The 24238-nt window shown below is 38.0% G+C and overlaps 1 protein-coding gene and 1 pseudogene across 2 annotated transcripts in view; both read right to left on the bottom strand.

Moving 5' to 3' along the window:
* Positions 1-24238, bottom strand: part of ANGPT1 (angiopoietin 1) — a 237599-nt gene that overhangs the window by 11221 nt on the left and 202140 nt on the right. For both annotated transcript variants that reach the window (XM_006093322.3, XM_006093323.3), the window contains exon 8: positions 1882-2012. In XM_006093322.3, coding sequence (XP_006093384.1) covers positions 1882-2012 — 131 coding nt within the window. The remainder of the gene's footprint in view (positions 1-1881; positions 2013-24238) is intronic.
* LOC102418365 lies at positions 3947-5111 on the bottom strand (annotated as a pseudogene).

Below are 24238 nucleotides of genomic sequence, written 5' to 3'. Positions count from 1 at the left end.
AGGACTTTTCACTGTTTGATGAGGTTAAATGTGATGCCAAATGGCATGTTTCAAGCTTAAGAAGAAGGTTATGATAGAGGCAGAGTCATACTGGGCTGGCATTGATAATACTAGAGCTGGTCTCATGCTGAAAAGATGTTAATATAAATGGAGTGGTTGGGGTCAATGGAATGTCATTTGCTGTAGTATTAATGGAGATTGCGGCGGGGGGGTGGGGGTGGGATGAAGGTAGAAAGGCTTCTCCAAAACCTTCTCTCCATACTCTTCTATGCTCTGTTAATTGATGAGAAAAATGTCAACCTAATGATTCATTTCATTGGCTTCAAAGTTTGAAAGCGATTTAAGGGTTACAAGATGGTTATTCATTCATTTATGCACCATATTTTTTATTGAGTTCCCATGTGCAAAAATCTACTGCACTAGATGTTAAGGATGAAATGATGAGCATTAATTTACTTTTGTTTTCCTTCTGTGCAAAGTGGAGATTAGAGTTCCTTTCCCTACTTATGTCTCTGAGTTTGGAGTTCAAGTATGACAGTACAACAAATAAAATAGCATGTAATAACAATGCTAATAGTATCACATTTTGGGAAGAAAAATGTTAGATTTAAACAGTTTTGTTTTTTTTTACTGGAATGAAAAGGTGTTTTGCTGTAGAATAAGAAAGAGAGAGAATCAGAACAGTTGAAGGTGGGAGTGCTAGCTATTCCATTAAGAGGAGGGAATAACACTAAACCTGTGAGGAGAAACACTGGGCAAAAAGCTTCCTTTACAATTTTGTTTGGTGCCAACTCCTTCTCTGCCAGAGCCTGTAACATCCTGGAGCCTCATGATTTGCCAGTGGGGGTTAGCTTAGTGCTTCTCAGACTTCAGTCAGTCATCTATCAACTTTGCAGTTTTTGCCATAGCTGCTTAGAACTTTTATTAATACTTAATAAAAATAAAAATAGTGTTCTTTAAATCAATGATTTGTTAAATATCAAATATTGTGAATACTTGTTAACGTGCAAAGTTTATATCATTCCTTTAACTAGAAAATCAGTACCACTTGCTATAATAAAAGGTAGCTATGAAGCTCAATATAATTAAAACAGAATCACTTTATTTAATTCTAGGTAGGTGCCATTGCCTGGTCAAGGCCAGGAGCCTGCGAAGAAAGTTTAGTTTTTTCTTTGCTAAGAAGGGTAATTATTGAGAAAGTGCAGAGGAATCGTTACAGATACACTAGCATCAAATTGAGAATTTTCCTTTTACACAATCAGAGTTGGAAAAATACTAGAAAGGAAGGTGAAAAAAGGATTAACTTTCTTACCCAGAGATACAATCTTATTTAATGGTCTCTCTTACACCAGCTCCAATGTCTTGCAGAGGACAATAGCATATAATGCAAAGTCCTGTATAGCTGTTCTTAACTTTATGACTTTAGATTTAACTATACCTCTTTATTCTTCTTATTCCATTTCAACAGAATTGTCAATGAACTCTCCTATGCAGTTGCAAAACATTTTGTAAGATTCCCCCCTCCCCCCGCCCACCCCTTACCCCATTATGCTGCATTATCAAATTATTGTTTATTCCACTATGGGCATCAGTATGATTATTGAGTAGGTAGAGTAACTGGGACTTTAAGAGGCTAAAGAATTTATTCAGGATGAAGCTTAGCACGCCCCCTCTTAGGTATGCGGGGAGGAGGCAAATGCCTAAATGTGCTGGCATATCTTGCAGAAGGACACATGGGAAATTAGTGGGCAGAACAAATGATCTCTGGGGACTTGCTCTTAAGTTTCCCGACCAGAAGATCATAGTCCTTTCTCATAGATAAGAAACCTCAAGCCGCAAACCACTAAAACATAACGCAGAGAATGGACCCATAGGACTTACCTCCTGTGAGCATGAGGGCGCATTTGCACAGACAGTTGTCATTATCGGCATCTTTAGTGCTGAAATCAGCGCCATGTATGACCAGGCTGCTCTGCTGTCCTGCTGTCCCACTGTGACCCTTCAAATACAACCTGAAGTTTTAAAAAAAAGGGGGGGGGAGAAAGAAATAAAAAGAAAGATAAGCCATTTAACAAAATAAGAAAACCCAGAGGACTGGTTTGTTGAATGTATGCCTTTTTCATTATTTTTTTCCCCTCTTTTCTTTTAGGGAACAAATTTATTTTTTTTCCAGAAAACATTAGGAACCATAAAAACCAAGCTCAATATTTGGCAGTACCAAAAGCAAAATACAAGTAAAAATAACATTTAGACATCATGGTTAACCTTAGAGAAACATGTTTTAAAACACCAGGTTTAACACTCTCCTGCACAGAGTAAAACAAGTTTACTCCACTGCGCTGAGATGGACTTTTAAAAACCGCCATAATTTTTTAAAATTAAAAGAAAAAAAAAGCACCCAGTTCTAACCCTGGAATCTCATCATTTATAAAATAACATGTTCAAATGTCCGTGAAAATAAACAGCTGGTAAACCTGAAAACAAATCTTTCACTGAGTGAATTCAGATTCCACAGGATCTTCTAGTGCGTGAGAGCTGGGGAAGGACAGCTCTGGTCCCACTCAGCTCGTACCAGATACAAACAAATGCAAAAGGAGTTCAAAATAAACTACTCAACCAAACTCTGTAGAGGAGCAGCTTTCTTTCACAAAGTAAAAGGAACCCAGTTCCACAGAGTTGTGTGTTCTGGGAGCACAGGCCAATTTTACTCCCAGAATCCCAGTCTTGCACTATTGAAATAAAAGTAATTTTTGTCTTGGAGCAAGTCTAATGAAGGCGCCAAAATTCTACCCTCCGTGTTTCCCCAAATGATACTTACAATGCTCTTATCATCCTTTCAATATGACTTCAACCTATTAAGAGGTAACATTCTAAATATGTAAAGGTGTAGGAGGAAGTTCCCGCTCATCTGCATTAGCACGGCCCTGTCTATTCTCTTTGAAACCCTTCCAGTCAGGTTTGCCAAGCAGGATCCCTCATGGAGGATTAAAAAATAGATTCCCATGCTCACTAGTCTTTAAGCAAACATAGCCTTTGGTGCAGGAAGACTTAATATTTACAATACTTCCAAACGTTTTATAATTTAAGAATAAACGCCTCGCCTAAAGCTAATTTCACAGCCCCTTAATGTTATAATCTGGACATTTTGTTTTGTAACTCTCTTTGGTGTCTGTCTCTTCTGGCTTTTTGCAGTACTCTTGCCCTGGAGGAACCCTTGAGAAAACTTTCAAATCAAGGGACCCCTCCTGGTACATGAGCTGTGAGCACTCAGTTGAAGGATACCATTACTTCCCGGAAAGCCAGACCTGTCAGACTGGGACTCCCTGGGTTCTGTCTCTTCTCTCAGACAAAATCTCAGGCTGAAGATTTAGAGAAAGCATTTCTCTCCCAGCCATTCACACGGAGGGAAATGCTGTTTAATTTGGTTTTGCACTTCTTCAAGGAGAGTTTTAGTTAAGGCTTGAGAGTTGTGACTGTCTCTCTTAATGCTCAAGCCCCAGTGGCTGTATAAACATTGCAAGAGTTCCTTTGGCAGCATGACTGTTAGACTCCATCCTTTTTTTTTTTTTTTTTACTTTATTGCTGACACTATCACAGATATCCCCCTTCCCCCTCCCTCACCTTTTCCCACCTCCACCCACCCTCTGCCCTTCCCTCTCGCCATCACCACAAAGTTGTCTCTGTCCATGGGTTATGCATAATGTTCTTTGGCTACTCCCTTCAGAGTCCATTTTTAAAAAAATCTAAGAATCTTGTCACTTTCAAGGAAAAAAAACAAAACAACACTTTCTCCAGGACCTTGCAGAAACTTGTTCCTTTGTTCACACAATAAAAAATGATAAGTAGACTTGTTCCTGTAGCCATTCTTCATCTTCACAGCATTCGGCAAAATCTGCCCAGTATTTTCTTGTACTCACTTCCAGCACAAATGATTTTTTTTTTTCCCCTATGAAAGGTCATTTACATTTGACTCAAATCCTTTGTGACTTGATTGGCAAGTTCAGATTTAGCTCCTCTCTCACCACCTACCTGGGTCTCAGATCCTGGTTTGTCTACCCCAGCTCCTCACTACTCTCTGGTACCACCTGCTGGCCATTTTTTTCCTTCTGCTGGGTCATTTTGATTTGATCTGTCACCAGATTCCAATTTAGCACCTTTCTCATTTCCTGCTTGTGCTGCCCACTTTGGGGTAAGCTGTGCCAGGTCCTTAGTGCTCTCACCATGTCCTGAAGATTATATTTTCTGAACAACGTGTAATCTTTCACAACACGCAGGCAACAGACAGTGTTAACGATTTCTACTACCACGGTGTTCTGTGGATTGGTAAAATCCACTTTGTTTTCTGAATTGAGGTTTCCTAGGATTCCTGCCAATCTTTTGATAACTCTTTCTCTATCCATGTGACTGTTATTTCAAGATTTATATACAATGTGAAATGGACCTTTATTTGGAGCTTTAAACCAGGGTTCCTAAAAAGATACCTTTCATCCAGCTGGCATGGCTCAGTGGTTGAGCATCAACCTATAAGCCAGGAGGTCATGGTTCCATTCCTGGTCAGGGCACATGCTGGGGTTGTGGGCTTGATCCCCAGTGTGGGTCGTGCAGGAGACAGCTGATCAATGATTCTCTCTCATCACCGATGTTTCTCTCCCTTTCCCTTCCTCTCTGAAATCAATTAAAAATAAATATATATTTTAAAAGACATTTGTCATATCTTCTCAGAAACCTTGCATGTGCCTGAGATGGGTAACGCTGAAAGAATAATCTGGATCTCCTTCCTCTGGAGAATATGATGCACCAATTTCCCAGATTCTATCCCCAGTGTCCTGATGGAGACTACGCTGTTCGCTCCACTCTCCACCCACTGCAGTCTTCTTAGCTTCATCTCTGTAGATGCCTTCATGTAACCAACTGCTTTCTTCAGGACAGCCACCACGTCACCATCTTCTCCTCACTCCAGAGGGCTGCTGATCTCTGTCTGTAAACTTTTCAGGCCCATACAAGCCGTTGCCATATTCATTAAGCAGGTGTATGCTTCCTCCCCGCACTTGCCCCTCATTGGCATTGCAGGTGATGAGAATGCCCTGCAGCCCGGGTCCCACATGCCGGGGTCATTGCCATTGCAGCAGAGGCACTGCTCTCAGAGTCCCCACTCCTGCTGGCGAGGCCTGGTTAGCGTTTTCTCCCTTCTTTGAACTCAGCCCTTCCAACAAGCTGCTATAAGACCCAAGCTCTCTGAAACCTAAAAAAGGGGGGGGGGAGAGATGGAGGGAAGGAGGAGGGAAGAAGGGAGGACTCCAAAATTACACCAAGACGCTATGGCTTGTGTGCTTGCTGTTTATTTTACTATGCATTTTCAAACTCATATGGTTCTCTAATAATGCAGGATTGACAGCAGAAAATGGGTTTATTTTATTATTGTGAGTATTAATCTCTAAACAAAAAATGCCTTTAGAGTACCACTATAGCATATTACTCACTGTGTTAATTTAAAAACTGGTGATGTGCTAAATATTATTATTAATAGCGACAAGAATAACAATTCTCATTGACTAAGGACTTGCTCTGTGCCAACCTCTCTGTGAAATGCTTTGCAGCTGTTATTAAATTTAATTGTGACATTGAATTTGTGTTATGGGCATCAATATTTCCATTTTTCATAGCAAGGCTTAGAAATGCTAAGTAAGCTGGAATTTAGCCATGCTTTTCAAATCCAAACTCTTATTCATTATGCATTCCCTGGATAAATGTTTGTTGAGAACATACTATATTCCAGAAATTGTTCTAAGTATTTCAGATATAGCAGCAAACAAAAAGACAAAACAACCATGACCGGAGGGGCTTGCATTCCAGTAGTTTCCCTAAAATTAAGTTCAAAATCCCAACTGTTTAACTTCAAATACAGCATTCTTCAATAGCCCTACCTTATTCTCTATTTCTTACATCTATAATACTGCCAACAATAAAAAAATATCTTGTGGCACAGGGGTTGAAAATCACTGGGGTAAAGGATAGAGATGGAAAGGTGTGTTTTGTATATGATATGGTAGTTGTTAACAATAATGAAGAAACAAGGATAATCAAAATCCTACAATAGAGAAGTAGCTAAACAGGCTACTGATCACCCTTATCCTATATAATGAAAGCCTTATATGCAAATTGACCAAACAGCAGAACGACTAGTTGCTATGATGTGCAATGACCACCAGGGGCAGATGCTCAATGCAGGAGCTGCCCCCTGGTGGGCAGTGCACTCCCACAGGGGGAGCACCGTTCAGCCAGAAACCGGGCTCATGAATGGTGAGCCCAGCTGTGGTGGTGGGAGCCTCTCCCACCTCCATGGCAGTGCTAAGGAGCAGCAAGTAGGCGGGCGATAAGGAGCGAGGGGTCCCGGACTGTGAGAGGGTGCAGGAGGCCGGGCTGAGGAACGCCCCTCCCCCCCAGTGCACAAATCTTATGCACCGGGCCTCTAGTAATATAATATAGGTCACCTAAAAAAAAAGATATGCACTGGAAGGCATGGAAACCTAGTCAAGATATAATAAGTGGAAAGATAGGTTACAAAGCAGTATGTTCCATTTATGTGAAAGAGAGAGAGAGAGAGAGAGAGAGAGAGAGAGAGAGAGAGAGAAAGAGAGAGAGATATGGAGGGAATGAGGGAGAGAGAACGTCTGGAAGGATATACTTAAAATGTTTAGAGAAGTTTGATAGTCTGATTCAGGTAACTTTTCACTTTCTTCATTAACCTTCTGTAATATCTGAATCTTTAAAACTAGTGTATTAATTTTGTGATTTAAATAATAAAACGACTCCCATTTTAAAACAAACAAACAAAAAAAATCAACATGAACCCAGACCAGGAGCTCTCCAGCGGCTGTACCTGGAACAAGGGATTTGTGAAATACCATGCTGCAGTAAAAAAGAAGGAGTTCTTACCATTTGCAACAGCATGGATGGAACTGGAGAGCATTATGCTAAGTGAAATAAGCCAGTCAGAGAAAGCTAAATATCACATGATATCACTCATTTATGGAATATAATGAACAACATAAACTGATGAACAAAAACAGATCCAGAGACAGAGAAGCATCAATCAGACCGTCAAACCTCAGAGGGAAGGTAGGGGAGGGTTGGGGGTAAGGGGGAGAGATCAACCAAAGGACTTATGTGCTAGCATATAGGCCTAACCAATGGACGCAGACAACAGGGGGGTGAGGGCATGAGTTAGGGGGTAATAGAGGGATAAGGGCACATGTAATACCTTAATCAATAAAGAAATTTTTTTTTTTTTTAAAAAAAGGCCTTTCTATTTGGGCTAGAAACTTCTCAACCAGCATGTCAGATTACTCTTCACAAACTGCTAAAGGATAACCTTTCGAAGCATATTGGTCTAGAATTAAAAAGCTAGTGTACAAATCACACTAGTTATCTAATGTAGTTGATGTCTGCTCATTTCCTATTGATACTACACATTCTTTCATATCCAGCTGGGCACTCGAACAAACGAATACTTCAGTGGCTCCTTAGGGCTCCGAGTCTCTAAGTGAGTGTTGCCATTAACTTCAATTTGATACTTAAGGTCTTCTCTGGTCGAGACTTTACCCCTCTACCTAACTCTACCTAACACTGCTCCTCTGACCTTATCAAAGTCACCAGCAATAGTCTCTACAAACCCCTGCATGTGACCACTTCTGTCCCAGAGTCATATTTATGAATCCTACCCACCCACAGTACAGCTAGTGAGTGAACAATACCTCCATTTGAGTGAAACACTACCTGGACCCAGGGCAGTTCTAGACAAAATTTTACATCATCATTGAACAGAAATATTGAGGATCAATTACTATTTGGATCCATATGTATATATGTTTTAACTTGTGTTTGCACCTAAGTATTATATGTATATACGTATATCCCATCATTGTTTTGTGAGATTTGATATTATTTTTAGCAAACGACAATACTATTGTATGTTTGTGCCAAAGGATTTTACAAATGTCCTACAGAGATTTTGTTTTTTGAGCCAGAGCAAAATATACAATAATTAAACCCTAGTCAAGTTTTCTTGGTTTCGATGATTACTAGAACTTGTAGTTAACAGTAGGCTGAAGGGAGCGCTTCTAAGGCTGAATTATCACATGCAAGCTTGCATTTTAAAATTCTGAGAGGCAGGCTAAAACTCGCTGGTGATACAAAAGTGTAGCAGTTTTTAAGGGCAGACTCACACTTTGGTTTTGGGTAACCTATGTGGAGGTGGGTTCACCAAGGAAAGGTAAGGTGTCAACCAGTGGGAGTCCTAGGGCATGTTACCTGGGTGAATTCAGCACCTTCTAGAGCTGATCTGGAGTTTTAATTTGATGTCTGATCACTTTCTCAGTCTCTCCAAGACACACACACACACACACACACACACACAACTGTGGGAGACTTTTGTCAGGTCTCCATTTATAGTCAAGAACACATGGGGGCCCAGTCTCCTGGTCTCCTTAGAGAGAATTTCACACAGAAAGCCAAATTAGAATTAGAAACTAGGTTATACAGTGAACACAGAATCAGAGGACGGTGAAAAATTCCAAAATGAAGTAGCTGTGACTGTTAGCCTGACATCTGCCCCACGGGGACTGGATGAGTTTAGCCCTCAGGTGCTCTTGTAGGAAAAATACCAATTCCAACTCTGATTGTTGGATTCTCTCTGATTTGTCATGACTTCCCTTCTTCTTTTTAAGGTGAGTCAATACCATTTCCCTGCAGTAGCTTTAAGCTCACTGTTAGGGACAGACTTTCCAGGACACAATGATATTCTACAGTGTCTTTTGCAGGTAAGTCAGCACAAATGTTCAGCTGATATTAACTGAGTGACTGCTTTGTGCTGGGTATAGTTTATACTTTTATCCTTTCACATGAGGGTTAATGGCTAAGCCTCATATTTTACAATGGTTTTTCGTGTGCTATCAAGGCAACAGAAATAAATACACAATTACAAATTCAGGACATAGAGAAAAACAAAAATAAGAAAATAAAAATCAACCCAAATCTTCTCTGAATATGACTACTCTTAATATTATGGTTTATATACACTTAGTCTATTCCTTAATAAAGTAGAAAATATTGTTTATTTTAAAATATAAATGTAATATCTGAACATATTCTTATAAAAATTTCAAATAATATGTGTAAAGTTTTTGTCTACAGCTCCATCTCATCTACCTCTTTAGAGGTAATTACTTATGTCAGTTTTGTACCCTTCAAATCAGTTTCCCCTCAAGTATAAATACAAATGAAAATGAAAGCAAACTTTATGTTCTTTATAACATGTTTTCATATATATAATTTCATGAGCATTTTCCCATGCCATTATATAGTCTTCTCCAGTATCATTTAGAAGCTATTGCATAATATTATCAATTGTCATAAGCTTAGGGGTGTCTTTATGTATCTCTAAATGAGTATGCAAGTATACATGTTAGGATTAGAATAATAGCTACAATGTTTTTTCCTAACCTTCACCTCTACAGACCTCATCAATGATCTGTGAAAGGGTCTGTGAATAAAAAAAAATACATTTTCCAGATCCATTTAAAAAAGATTTGAAGGTCAATCTTCTAGTCCTGGCAGCTCTTCTCTGTATTATTGCAGAAGTCTTACAACTGGTCTCAAAGCCTTTCATCTTGATCCTTCCCATGCTCTCTAAACTGCATGGTCCATGTGGCTCATGCATTTCTCCACACCTCCACTCTGGTTAAAATGCCTCCGTGTTCTCCCAACACATGAAGGACAAAGTTCAAACCAAACTTATTGTGGTTTACAAGGATTTTGAAGGTCTATCCCTCCTCTACCTTCTCCACGTATTCTCACCCTCCTCACACAGCTCCCATGACTTGTTCTTTTCTGCACATGGACATCATGCTTCTGACTTACCAAATGCCTGTTTCCTCAAGACAACACACTCTCTCATTTCTCTGTACAGTATATGTGCTGCCCCCTCTTCTTGGAACACCCATTCCAACTCTGAATAGCTGTTGAAGTCTTATTCATCCTTTAAGGTTTCAAGTATAACCTCAAAGGACACCAGAGAGATAACTTTATGATAACACATATTGTGTATACACTTGTGGTTTTACTTGTCTTCTCCCACAATAAGCTATGAACTCTTTTAGGCATAAACTGTGTCTTATTCATCTTTGAATCAGCAGAATCTAGAACTGTAGCTAATACAGAGCAGGGGCTCAATGTTCACTGTATAAATGAATGACTGGTGTGCTAAGTAAGTAATTTTCAGTAGGCTGAAGATAGCAAGTAAAAGCCAACTCAAGTATAAATAATCCAAATACTGAAAATACAGCTGACCCATGTTTTCAGAGGGGTAGCTTTTACATCTCATTTAGCTAAGTAGTTAAGATCCCACTTCCTTGCTATCCTACGCAAATAATTAGAACACACAGACACACACACACACACAGTTCTATATCCTTCTTGATCTTTCCAATTATTTTTTTGTTCTCATTATCTTGGAGACTCCTGAATATGAACACATGTTTAATATATTATATTGATAGAATAAAGTAAAAAAAGCAGTCTCAATTCCTATTAGTTTTATTGAATGCTTTGTATTGTGTGTGAAGCCAACTGATATCAGAGAACAAATTAAAAATAAAAACATAGTTATGATAAATCTTTCAAATAAAATTATTTGGAGAAAAATGCCTAATAAGGTGTAGAAATATTTCCTTAAGGTCCTGCCCAGATTAGGAATCTTTAAAACAAGCAGCAGAAGCAGAGAAGAGTCCTAAGATAGTACAATGTAAACACTGGTTTATGTTTTGGCCGCTATGATTTAAAAATAGAAGAGACCAATATTTTGAAGACTGAGTAGAACTTGTAATCTATATATAACAGTGTTCATCCTCCTGATGTCTATATCCTCAACATGTCCCAGAGGAGCTGCTTATGCTCCTCTAAGGAACAAGCCCCCTCTGAACAGTTATTCTCTTGCACTGGGAAGTAGAGATGGAGTATCATAAAAATAGTTTTTCTTGACGTCATTTTAAGAAGTTTTCAAATGAGGACAACTATTCTTCTGTGGAATCCCACAGACATTCTGGGAGCAACTATGCATCAAGGACAGGTCCTCTGCACAGTTAGGGGGCTCAGGCTTCCGGAGCAGCTATTTAGCTGGCATAGAATAGCAATTATTGACCCAAAGCCAACAACCATATCAGGTTATTTGATACAGGCAAACTAGGGGCCAGCTTTCCAGTAATGCCAAGTATTTTTAATTAGATAAGAAACATTTAAATTGAGGCTGGAACAGAATATTTAGGTGGTTCTTTCAATAGTGGTTCTGGCTCATTTCTGAAGTCCTTATGCATATTTAATTAGCCATAGCTTTCTCTATTTTGCTAATAAGTGTTCCAAATGGACCTTCACTTCACAAAAGAAAAGTCAATATATAGAAAGGCCAAAGTTAGCTTTGCATCTGACTTTAGTGAAAGGGAATTTGAAGTGTGAGTCATTACAAAGAATACTTCCTCCAGAATAACACCATGGGAATCCTGGACATTTATTTTTTGCCTTTAGCCAGCGTAGATGTGGCACCCATAAAGGATGATATGGTAGGACATAAAAACAAATGTGATTCCAGAACAAAGTATTTGACTTATGGACAGAAGTATGGAAGATGCCAGAAAATAAAAACAAAGTAACAACTATAACAACAAAACTCCAAAGAGTATGATTAGATGTGACCAAAAAGGCAGCCACGAAGTAAAATCATGGTTTATCCTTTTACACCCATTTTTTCCCAATTAAGGGAAAAAATTTGAGTAAGATTTGATCAATAACAGTAAAGAATTATTATCCCACCAACAGTGCATAAGGCTTCCTTTTAGCCACATCTCCATGTTCACTGCAGCACTATTTAAAAGTCAACATATGGAAACAACCTAAGTACCCACCAATGAATGAACAGATAAAGATGTGGTACAAATATAAAATTAAATATTATTCAGCCCCCCAAAAGAGTGGAATCTTGTCATTTGCAACAATATGGGGATGAACCTTGAAGGTATTATACTAGTGAAATAAGTCAGGAAAAGCCAAATATTCTATGATCTTTCTTATATGTGGACTCTTAAAACGAAATAATACAAAATCAAGTTCATAGACACAGAGAACAGATTGGGGTTGTCAGAGGTAGAAGGGGGTTAGAGGTGGGAGAAATGGGTGAAGGGGGTCAAAACATTACAAAAATAAAATTTAAAATGTAATTTCAATAAGTAAAAGATTAAATCCTATTTCTTAGTAAATTTAGGACAATAGTGAGTTCTATTATGGAAGAACAGACTTTAAACTATACCATTTAAGTAATTCTATAGTTCTGTAACTTTCTTTTCTTTAAGATAGGCAGCCCAATCCCCTGCATCCAGATTCTCACTAATTTTGTCTGCTTAAGAGACCGCCATACTTCTCACATTTTTATTTCTTCGCTGTATTGTGGGGGGTGGGGGGTGGTGGGGGGCAAGAGTCCCTTTCATTATCCAAGGCAGTGGGAGTTGTATGTATGACAAATTGAAGTTTGGCCTTTAAACAGTAGACAGACTCTCAGATATGTGAACTTTAAGGTCTTACATACTGACAAGCTGAGCAGATTTTATTTTGGCTCTGAGCTCTCTCCCTGCCACCATATGGAACTCGTTTGTCTTTCTAACAATCACTTGAAGAAAATGCAAAATGACCCCCATGGTTCTCTTTCAGAGCCTGGTGGTAATGACTCAATCTGACGGAGTTTCCCAAGACTGCTGTCTTTTGGTTGCTGCTCCAGGGCAGTCTCTGCTTTACCTACCCACCCCTGCCCTGCGCTGCCCTACTGACAAAGCTGGGCACCATTAGCAATGATGGGTGTTACAGCATGTCTTTCTGAACTAATTTAAATGATATAGGTCATCTTTTGGTAAAAATAAAGATAATACCTCTCTTGCCCATCTATATTTAGAGAAAATATTAGCATTTGTTTGGCATTATGAAGACGTTGAGTGGTATACAAATAATTAGTATTGTAGGAAAAAGGCATGTATTCATTCATGTCTTAGCTATCTCTGTGAACTACATATACTATATACATAACAGGCATTCAATAAATATTTACTGAGTCAGTTATGAACTAAGAGTTCAAATTGCTTAGAATTTAAGTTTTCTTCATCTCAAAGATGGTTTATACATAGTAACATTTTAACTCTAATCGTGTTGTACATTTCTAGTCCCATGAGCAATTTTTTCTGATTTGAAATATTAATGACTTAATGCTCTGCTCAAACCATATTGGGGTACTGCCATAATGAGGATGGAATTCGTTTGTGGCTGCCAACAGACATGTGAGGAAATAGCTCATGGAATAACCCATTAAAGTAAATCCTAGAGAGTTCATATGAGAAATGAGACCATACAGTTCTACAAAGGGACCTCCATCTATAAATGTGTCCATTCTATCGCATTATTCCACCTGGAACCTGGGCATTCATTAAAAAAAATGTTTCAAAAGTTTTATCTTCTTTGTTAGAGGAGAGAGGATTTATTGTCCAATGTTGAATCTTAGGACCGTGATCTCTGTTGGAGGAGGCTCTATTAAGTCTGTGTCATTATGTGCAACACTGTTTTTCACATGTTGTAGATATATAGCCTGTTACTCTGTAGTCAGTGTACCTATGAAAAAATGAATGAATAAATGCCTATGATAGATAATTAGATAACAATGATCTATACTCATAGACCAAAATCTGTAAGTAGAAGAAAAAGTTTAAAAGAAGCTTAAAAACAGGGTATAAGTAGGAAGATCCTATTAATGTACAATTTGACTAATCAAGAATTGAGGATATGAGATTTATGAAAACTTTAAAAAATATGTAAAGATCAGTAGATTTAGGTGGTTGGGTACAAAATAAGAATGAATGAAGGGAACAACTGCAAAAAGTCATTACCCCAAATTCTTCTTTGTTTCCTTCCTCTCCCCACTCCCAAATAAATAAATAAATAAATAAACAAACAAACAAATAAATAAAAACTAGCTTCTGAAGAATGTGTTTTGAGAGAAACACTAGTCCCTGAGGAGCTCACTTGTGCCTGGAGAGGAGGTATAACAGAACAGAGTTTGGAGCTGAAGTTTCTGGGTTTGAAACCTAGCTCTGATCCTTCCGGATCCTCAGTTTCCTCATCTGTAAAATGGCTCTAATAAGAGTAATGTCTTTCTGTCATTATTGGGAAGATTAAATTAGGTAATACATATGAAGTCCTTAAAAAGACTGTCACATGTAAATACTTGATGAATATTAATGAAAACTTAAAGAAACTAGTTTCCTAACCAATAACCATAAAATACACCACATCTCAGTAAACATGAGTTAGATGAATGACAATATATATTAAACCAGTATCAATATATACGACATTGGTAGACATATGCAAGCATACTGAGAGTGATAAAAATAATGAGAAAGACACAGGTAACTAAGACATGCATGTAGGCAATAAACTGGACAAGTTAAATATGAAAAGGACCAATTTTTCTCAAATTCAAAAGGCCCCATTTCCTTTGAAAGTTTTTTGTCTTATATAGAGCAAGTAAATGACAAGTACAAAGAACAAGAAACTAAAGAACTGCTTTGCTGACTATTTAGATTAAGGTCTACTTTATTTTGAACCCAAATGCCTGAATATTGATCCTTTAATTCAAACGTTTATTCTTTAATAAGTTAAAATTCCAATCTTTTGAGAATGCAAGCTTTTCTTGCCATTCAATAGGGTGCATTACTGACTGAACCCATCGTGTGTCCCCCCCCACTTTTTTTTACCCCTATTTGATGCCGAGAAAAATCTCTGAGCAGATTCCCCATGTAGACCTGTACCTTTATTTATTAAAATCTTTCTTTATCACATTCCATCTTCCTTAATTGGTGTCAGTTGTTCTCAGATGAAACTGGATCATTGGGGAATGACCAGAATTTGTGTATATTAACCTAACCATTATGCTAAGAAGGGGTGCATTATCTTATTTGCTTTTAAGCCTCAGATGCCCTGAGTTAGATATGTTATATATCTTTGTACATGTTTGGTGGAAGTTGTGCTAGTGTGAAAAAAAATGCTGGAGATAGTGAGAGCCATGGAAATCTATGCTTCTATTAAGAAAGATACATTTCCAGAATTACAGAGGGGGAAAAAGAAATTTCAGAAAATCCAGTTTCTTTTTTTCTCTGATTCTATTATTATTATTTTATACATTAGCTTTCATTATACATGCATACATTCTACACTAATTTTTCATCTATTTAAGTTCTGAAGATCTCTCTTTTGACTTAAAAATATTAATACAATGTAGAACTTTGATAAAAATTAGTTTATCAACCACCCAGTTCTTCTTAAACTCTTGACACTGGAAACAATGACTCCTATTTCAAAACCCCAGTAAAACAAAGTTCTCAGTGTTTCCCAATGACATGAAGATTGCGTATGTTCAAAACTCATGATAAATTCTTCCTCCAAAGAAAATACAGAACTCGCATATTGTTATCTCTGAGTTCCCATTTGCATAGTGATGAGAGAGTACACTCTATTCCGTAAATTAAAAAATAAACCCATAAAAAAAACTAACCTATTTTCATGAAATCTTTGACAATAAAACCATATTTCCCAAAGTTCAGAAATACACTGTAGTGATTCTCTGTTTTTAGTTCTAAGTAAAATAAAGTTCTTTCAGTATTCCTCTCCTTTTCTAAGAATAAAAAGTTAGTGCCAAAATGAATTATGTGGCACTAAGACCCCTGTAAAAAAATACAAACAGTCCCTTAAATGCATTTCAATTCCCTTGGCGACACGTGTGGCTGACAATCAGTTCCAAGTGAGCGGCTCACGGACCGGACCCTCCTCTGGTGCCTAAAAGACCAGGCCAATGGCCATCTCAGAGAGTTTATAGGGTTGCTCTTTTACCAAAAACTAAGTCAAGACCTTGTAAAAGTTGTGATTGAAATTGGTGATTTTTTTAGTATAAACAAGTTCAAGGGAGGAAGGTTTGTTCTCTGTTTTATTTCTGTTTAAAGAGCAGCAAGAAACTTTCTTTGCAGCATCCCTGAGGGGAAGACAGAGAGGAAACGGTGAGTAGAATGTTGAAAACCATTGAGAGACATTGCCTGAGGTTTTTTTTTTTGCAGAGAGGAAATACTTTCTTTTGTTATACTTGGACAATGCGTTGCTATAAGTTCCATAAATAAAGCCCCAGCATGCATAAGCAGATTCTTCTGTTGACCAAATCCTCAGTGTGCTTATTTCTCTCCACCAGTAGTGTACGACAGTCTAAACTCCTTATCATGGAAAAAGCCCTCCGCTTCCTGCGGCACAGTGAACCCCTGCATAACAAGATGCGTGCTATTCTCTAAGGCAGTCTCTCTCTCACTTCTGGGTCTTTGGTCACATTATTCCTTCTGGCTGGAATGTGAAGACCTTCCTGCTTTGCCACCATCCTCCATACGAACAAACGCTCCTCACGAACACTTACTCATATTTCACAAATCTCCAAGGAATTCCTCTAGGAAGCCTTTCCCAGCTTTTTCAGTCTCTTCCAATGTACCCCATTCAACCTCAACCCTAGTCAATTGAGAACTTTTCTTGAGTGCCCAACTATAGACTGATTACAAGGGTTCTTACCCAGGGACTGTGAGTATGGAGCTTAATCGCACCTCTGTGTAAGCAAAATGTTGTGCTTGTTCAAGTACTCTGGAGAGAAGATCCATAGCTCCATTAATTTTTTAAAAAGGTTTGTGATTCCTTGATAAACAAGGAAAGGACAAAATAAAAACAACCAACCAGACATGCTATAAAACATATTGCAGCTAGATATTTTGTTGTAAGCCATCTATCCCATGTTTTCTTCCTTCTCCTTAACTATTAGCCCAACAAACATGGTGTCTCCTTTTAGTGGCATTAAAGTGTTATTTCTATATTAGCATCACCTGGGTGTACTTGGTAGGACTGAGGTACCTGGGTTCTAGCCCAAGATTAGAATATCTACATATGGGAGTCAGAAATATACACTTTAATGAAACACCCTAGTTGACTATATGAACACTCAAGTTTGGAAACAACTGAATAGCACCAGGAAAATAGTAGCAACCTGTAAATGCTTGGTTACTGGCTGGTTGGCTGGCTGGCTAATGAATGAATTCAGAGTATGATTGGAAAAGAATTATAATAATTTTTTAAAAGTAATTTTAGTAAATTCACATAGATTAAAGCAAAATATCCAGTTAAAAGAGAAATAAAACAATGCTGGATATAGGACAACTACATATTTAATAATTATTGTTTATTAACAAGCCGAGGAAACAGTGACTTGATGTCTCTAGTTACCAGCATATCTTTTAGGTGAGGGGATGGTTAAAGAAGCACACAATATTCAGATGGAATTCTTCTGCTAAGGACACTATTCGTACTTATAAAATCAAATTATAAACAGGTACAACTATTTATTTGACCTTTAATCACATTTTTTATTTTAAAGCATAGGCCATTAAGATAATTATTTTTTAACAGTGATGGGACCTCTGATTGTTTACATAATGACTGCTGATCTTCAGATCTAGACAATTTTCTCTAGAATTGTTCATGAGGACACATAGGAGAAAAGGTTGTTTTTTATTTGTGACTAAAAATGAATAAGACTAAAATTACTCTTTATCCAGCTGTTTATTTGCGCGTCTAACTCAGGCAGGTAATAAAATAACACTTTTAATTCTTTTAATAGAGAATGAGCAGACCAGCATAAATATTGGCATTCGGTAACATTAATGCCAAAAGAGACATACCTAAGCGTGGAGTAAATGTTCAATTAATAGTAGTGAAAGTTGAATGTTATGATGCTACTATGTTAACACAAGGTTTGCAGTTGATAGATTTAATGCTGCTACTTGATACTTGACAAAATTATTTAATTTGGTTTTATGATGTTTACGGTTCATGTGTGTAAGGGTCTTGTAAAAGAAATACATCATCTAGAGAAAAAATGACTATTATTTATAGGGTAATCTATATTTTATGTTGTTATTTTCATAATTTAAAAAATTTTACTCAAAAATGTAACAAAACACATAATTTGAAAAAATACTAATATATGCACCCCTATGTTCATTGTAACATTATTTACAATAGCCAAGTTATGGAAGCAACCCCCAAGTACCCATAAATAGACAAGTGGATAAAAAAAGTTGTGGTACATATATACAATGGAATATTATTCGACGCTAAAAAAGAATGAATTCTTACTATTTGTGACAGCATGGATGGACCTAGAGGGTATTATGATAAGTGAAATAAGCCAGACAGAGAAAGACAAATAACATATGATTTCACTTATATGCAGAATCTAAATGACAAAATAAATGAACTAACAAAATAGAAAGAGACTTATAGATGCAGAGAAAAGACTAATGGATGGCAGAGGGCAAAGGTGTTTGGGGGACAAAGGTGAAGGGATTAAGAAGTACTAATTGGTAGTTACAAAATAGTCATGAGGATGTATAGTAAAGCATAGGGAATATAGTCAATAATATTCTAATGACTATGCATGGTGCTAGGAGGGTACCTAATATATCGAGCGGAAGAACACTTTGTAAAGTATATATGATTATCTAACCACTAAGCTGTATACCCAAAACTAATATTAAATAATGTTGAATGTAAATTATAATTGAAAAATAAAATTTAAAACATATATAATGAACTAAATCTTGTACTTTCTGATGAGCTCTCAATTATTCACCCAGGGGGAGTTCTATAAAATCAAAGTTCATTGTCACCTAGTGGCAGCTATCAAAATTGCAGGCAGAGAACCTAGTTCCTGTAACCCACAAATTACTTATCAGTGACAGTAACATGGCATCCTTTTCCAGGATCAGCGGGCCTATGGAATAAGGTATGTTGTATGTCTATCTTATTAACATTTTACTTCATTTGCTTGGCTTCATACAATATTGAAATTCTTGCAATTCAGAGTAAAGAAAAAGAGCCAGCAATTGAATACATCAGGGAAATGAGTTCCACCCATGCAACAATACAAGAAACTAAAGGACACAGCACTTTATTAAAAACCTTACATGGAAATTATAATATGCTGCCATTCCATACTTCTGGGGACAGAAATGTTCACTTGTGGGTCTCTGAATTTTTGTCATTTAGATCCAAATCAGCTGTGTTTGTTGAGTGCATAAACATGCCTTTGTTGATGTGTCTTTCACATATTTATTAGAAAATGCTTCCTCTCCAGGCATGTGTGAAACATTGCAGAGACCCCTGGCCTCTGGATGTGGCATTCTAACAGCAGGGACTAGCTTATTACAACTCAGAGGGACAAGTAAGGACTCTGATAAAGACACCCACAGAGCCAGGGAGAGCACCTGGAAGGTGCTCCTTATCCAATCCCAAAACAGAGCTCTACAAACTGAGTTTAGACTTAAAGGGTAAGGAAAATGAAGTCAGGCAAAGAAGTTAAACTGTTGAAGGATGGAGATTAAATTCTGTGGGGTTTTGTTTCACACATAATGTCTTGAACATTGTTATTGCTCGTATTTAATGAACAGAGTAATCAAAACATTGAGAAAAAAACCTTGATTGGAATGTGATACCAGAGCTTTTAGATGGCTCTCTTCAGAGGCTCTCCCTAGGTGCCAGACCAAAGATACACTAGTGGTCTGGCTCTCCTTTGCTCTTAGCATCATGCTTTTCTTTATCCCCTTATACTCTATGCTTAAAGTATTGCTTCAGATTCCCTATAGATACATTTTATCTAACTTAATCAGTCCAGGAGTGCTGCAAAAAATAACTTTCCCAATAAGACATTCTAGGTCTTGCCCTAACCGGTTTGGCTCAGTGGGTAGAGTGTCGGCCTGCGGACTCAAGGGTCCCAGGTTCGATTTTGGTCAAGGGCATGTACCTTGGTTGTGGGCACATCCCCAGTGGGGAGTGTGCAGAAGGCAGCTGATCGACGTTTCTCTCTCATCGATGTTTCTAACTCTCTATCTCTCTCCCTTCCTCTCTGTAAAAAATCAATAAAATATATGAAAAAAATGTTTAAAAAAAGACATTCTAGGTCTCACATATAAGCCTACACATATGCTAATCCCAATTCTACTTCCAACGCTGAACCAGTTCTCCAGCTAATCCCAATTTGTCATTTTTCTATGGCAATTTAGGTCACACCTTAGAGGTCCTCCAAACTTCTCCAAATTGTTTAGATCCTCCTATTCCTTAGTAATATGTTCACGATTATGTCCATGATATTGCAATTACATGTCTGCCTGTGTACTATCCTCCCCTCCCCTTATCCCATCACACATGTGTCTACACATGCATGATCACACACAAGCATGACTATACTGAAATCTTTGTGGACATTTTATTTCAGTATAGCACATAAAAAAATGACAAATATTTTGTTCATTGAAGATACAGCCTTCATCTTTTCAGTGGTGAACAGCACTGGGAAGACCCAGAGCAGGGAGGGGATCACATGACATCTCCCTGGACTGTTGCCTGGAGGCAGTGCTAGCTGGTTCTAGCAACCTGTGCCAGCCTAAAGTTTCTAAGACAGCACTTGTCTGAGTCCTACCTGGCATTACACATGTTGGAGCAGGAATCCTCTAGGAATCCTTAGACCTAACAGCACTGGGGCATTTTTTTTTGTCAGCTTGGAAAAATACAGGACTCTAGAGACTGCCATTAATCTGCATTACAGTCAAGATATTTTTTTGACCCTCCGAAGACCTAGAGAAAGCACAAAGTAACGTTGTAACACCATGCCTTTTTTCTCTTGAATATATCATCTCAGTCAAGGACTATAAAATATCATTTTGTTGAATAAAACAATTCCTTCTCGGTTATAGGAAGTAACCCCCAACAAAAATTATAGTCTAAATAAAAATAATACACCTCCCAATTTGGAGAAATACTTTGAAAATACAAATAAAACTACTTAAAGCTTTGAGTTTTATATCTGGGCTAAAAATTCAAGAGTGTAGAAACTGCCAGGAGATTCCATATATATATACATATATATATATTTTCTACTTTGATCGTCCAAGAATGCTGTAAGAAATAACTTTCCTCTTAGACTTTCAACACATCTGCTACTGGTTCCAGCCAGGACCATGTAACCCAGAGGATCAGAGAAATGAAAACCATTTCACTAAAAAGAGTGAAATAAGTTTTACAATACCTATAAAAATGCATGGTTTAAATTTACATGAAAAGCTCTAGAGAATTCTTTTCAATCCACACTAATTTGTTTTGTCCTTGAAATACATACATGGCATGGGAGTACTTTAATCTCTCTCTCTCTCTCTCTCTCTCTCTCTCTCTCTCTCTCTCTCTCTTTAAAAAAAAAAGGATTCTGGAATTGAAAAGACTGCTTCCTTACCTCCTCATTTTACTTCTGCAGACTTGAGACTTGGAAAAGTGAAGTAACTTGTCCAAGGTCATTCAGAAAAATATCTACAGACCCAAGTCTAGAATTTGTATCTCTTGAAAAGGGGGCTTTGGCGATAGGTACAGGGGGTTAGCCTGGGATAAGCTGCCACTGCCCTTTGCTCCCCAGGTTCAAGTCTCCCAGGGACCCTTAGAGTTTAGGACAGTGATGGCGAACCTATGACACGCGTGTCAGAGGTGACACTCGAACTCATTTTTTCGGTTGATTTTTCTTTGTGAAATGGCATTTAAATATATAAAATAAATATCAAAAATAGAAATCTTTGTTTTACTATGGTTGCAAATATCAAAAAATTTCTATATGTGACATGGCACCGGAGTTAAGTTAGGGTTTTTCAAAATGCTGACATTCAGAGTTCAAAAGGTTCGCCATCACTGGTCCAGGAGATGCATGCCTGTGGGGGAAGACGAGGGAGAAGGGAAAGGTGCAGGTGTGCTCCCAGGAGGGAGAGCCCTGTGCCCTAGCACTTGTGAGATTTTGATAGTAGAAGTGAAGCAACACTTCAGACCCGCATCAGACATGGTGATGTTCAGCGGCTGAGGTGCCCTCCCTGCTACTCTCCCTCCAGCTTGCCTTCCTCAGGCTGTAAAGGGCTCCAGACCCACCACCAGACGCTAAATGCACAACCCCAGGTAATGCAGCTACACTGAGGGAGCAGCTTTGCTCAGATCTCCCCCTCTGTGTCTCACTTTGGTGGCTGGATGTGCTGGATTTCCGTGATTTCCCTGCAAGCTCTTGGTTGTTCACCATCATGCCAGCTCTTAACCATATGTGTTAGGAACCCTTTCTCTGATTTTCTACCTTCACCTTCCAGACTTCCACTTTTCCAGCTCATCTCACATTTATGTAAATTTAAATTTGTAGAACAAATCCCTTATTTCCATAACAGTCAGCATGTCCCTGTTTCCCAGACTCAACACTGATACAGGAAGTTGGTTTTATGGACAGGGAAGCCAGACCTCACTATTCAGCAGTTTCCATAGCTTCTGATTCCTATTCCAGATCCTTTTCCACTAGATTGTAGCATCTTTCCAACCTGACAAATTATATGTTATTTTTTTATAAGCATTTATTTTTCTGGATGTATTTTTTAATTTTAATCCTCACATGAGTATATTGATTTTTAGAAAGAGAGGGTGAGAGAGAGAGAGAGAGAGAGAAGAGAAGAGAAACATTACCTGTTGCCTTCTGTATGGCCTGACCAGGGATCGAACCCAAAACCTTTTGGTGTACAGAACTATGCTCCAACCAACTGAGCCATCTGTCCAGGGCTGGATGTATTTGTTTGTAACTCTAAGTATTGGGACCAGCAAAGTTTTCAAGAGAAGTAAAAGGTCACTGTAAGCCCTAAACTGATGGACACTCTTACTGAAGTATTTATTATAGAGATCAAAATTTAATCATTTATCAGAATTGAAGGGCCACAAAATAAAAAAATAATTGTGTAATAAAGGTAATTATATTCTATAAAATTATTTCTGAGCTGCAAGAAGCTTTACAAATACTTTAATTTATAGGACAGAAAATGGAGATCCAGAGAAATGCGATTTGTCCATGAACAATCATATTATTAAAGACAGAAATGGGATTAGAAGAAACATTCTATCTCTTAGAATATGTGCTTTGAGTGTATTTAATTCTCAAAATTAATGAATGGATTTTCCTTTGTTGAGGGATAAATATATGATGAGAAGAGATCGAAGCTCAAATCTTGACTTCTACTCATATCATACCTGTGACCTTGTGCAAAGTACAATGTCTTAGTTTTCTCATGTGAAAACAAGGTTTTTGGTACATAGCATGTATTCACCAAATATTTAGCTATTAACTATCAGGCCATAATTTGGCTAATTTAGGTATATATCTTGAATTTTGATTAAAATGGTTCCTAACCTCTAGGCTTAGACATAATGGAAAAGGACACACACAAACACACAGTTATTTAAAAATAAAAACAAAACAGTTGAGTTTTGTTAAACTAATTTAAATGGATTAAAATGAGTTTATAATAGAATATAGACACTAAGTAGTTAGCCACAGAGAGATATGAATATAGGAGAGTGCAGAGCATCCAAATTAGCCTGACAGCAAGGGTGATGCATTTCTCTGGCAAATCAGAGTAGGGAGACATATATGGGAGTGCTCTCAGGATCAATCCATGTGGCAAAGGGAAGAAAGCAAGCCTGAGCAGAGGGAGAAGGTGGGCTCACATCACATACGGTCACAGTGAAAACCTCAGCTAATCTCACGTGAAATTCTGGACCCCAATTGGGGAAGGGGATCTTTATATTGACCAGTCATTGAGTGTAATTTCTCTGCAGGAAGGAGCAGCGACTTTGGTGATGTGACTTTCTTCAGCCACAGGCAATGCCCAGGTAGGGGACTTTGACTATGAGCTGTTAGCCAGCAACCCAGGAAGTGGGAGGAGTGCATCTGAAGGGAGGCGATGGGTTAGTGCATCACAGTATCTTCTATAGTAGTTATCAGGGAAGACTTCCTGGAACAAGGGAGGATCTTAAAGATTTAGACGATGTGTCCAAAGCTGGGTTTATGTATATAGGGTAAGGATATAGCATAAACAAAGGCATGGATGGTTTAAGGAAATTGCAAGTAATTACTGAAACACCATCATAATGAAGGAGTGTCTGGTTAGGTGAGGTGAGGGTGAGAGTTTGATAGCAACAGCTGAATAAGTAGGTAGTGGCCAGGTCATGAAGA

This window comes from Myotis lucifugus, unplaced genomic scaffold (genome assembly GCF_000147115.1).
Source record: "Myotis lucifugus unplaced genomic scaffold, Myoluc2.0 scaffold_114, whole genome shotgun sequence".
In the NCBI taxonomy this organism is placed as follows: Eukaryota; Metazoa; Chordata; class Mammalia; order Chiroptera; family Vespertilionidae; genus Myotis; species Myotis lucifugus.
This window is presented reverse-complemented; position numbering and strand designations above follow the sequence as displayed.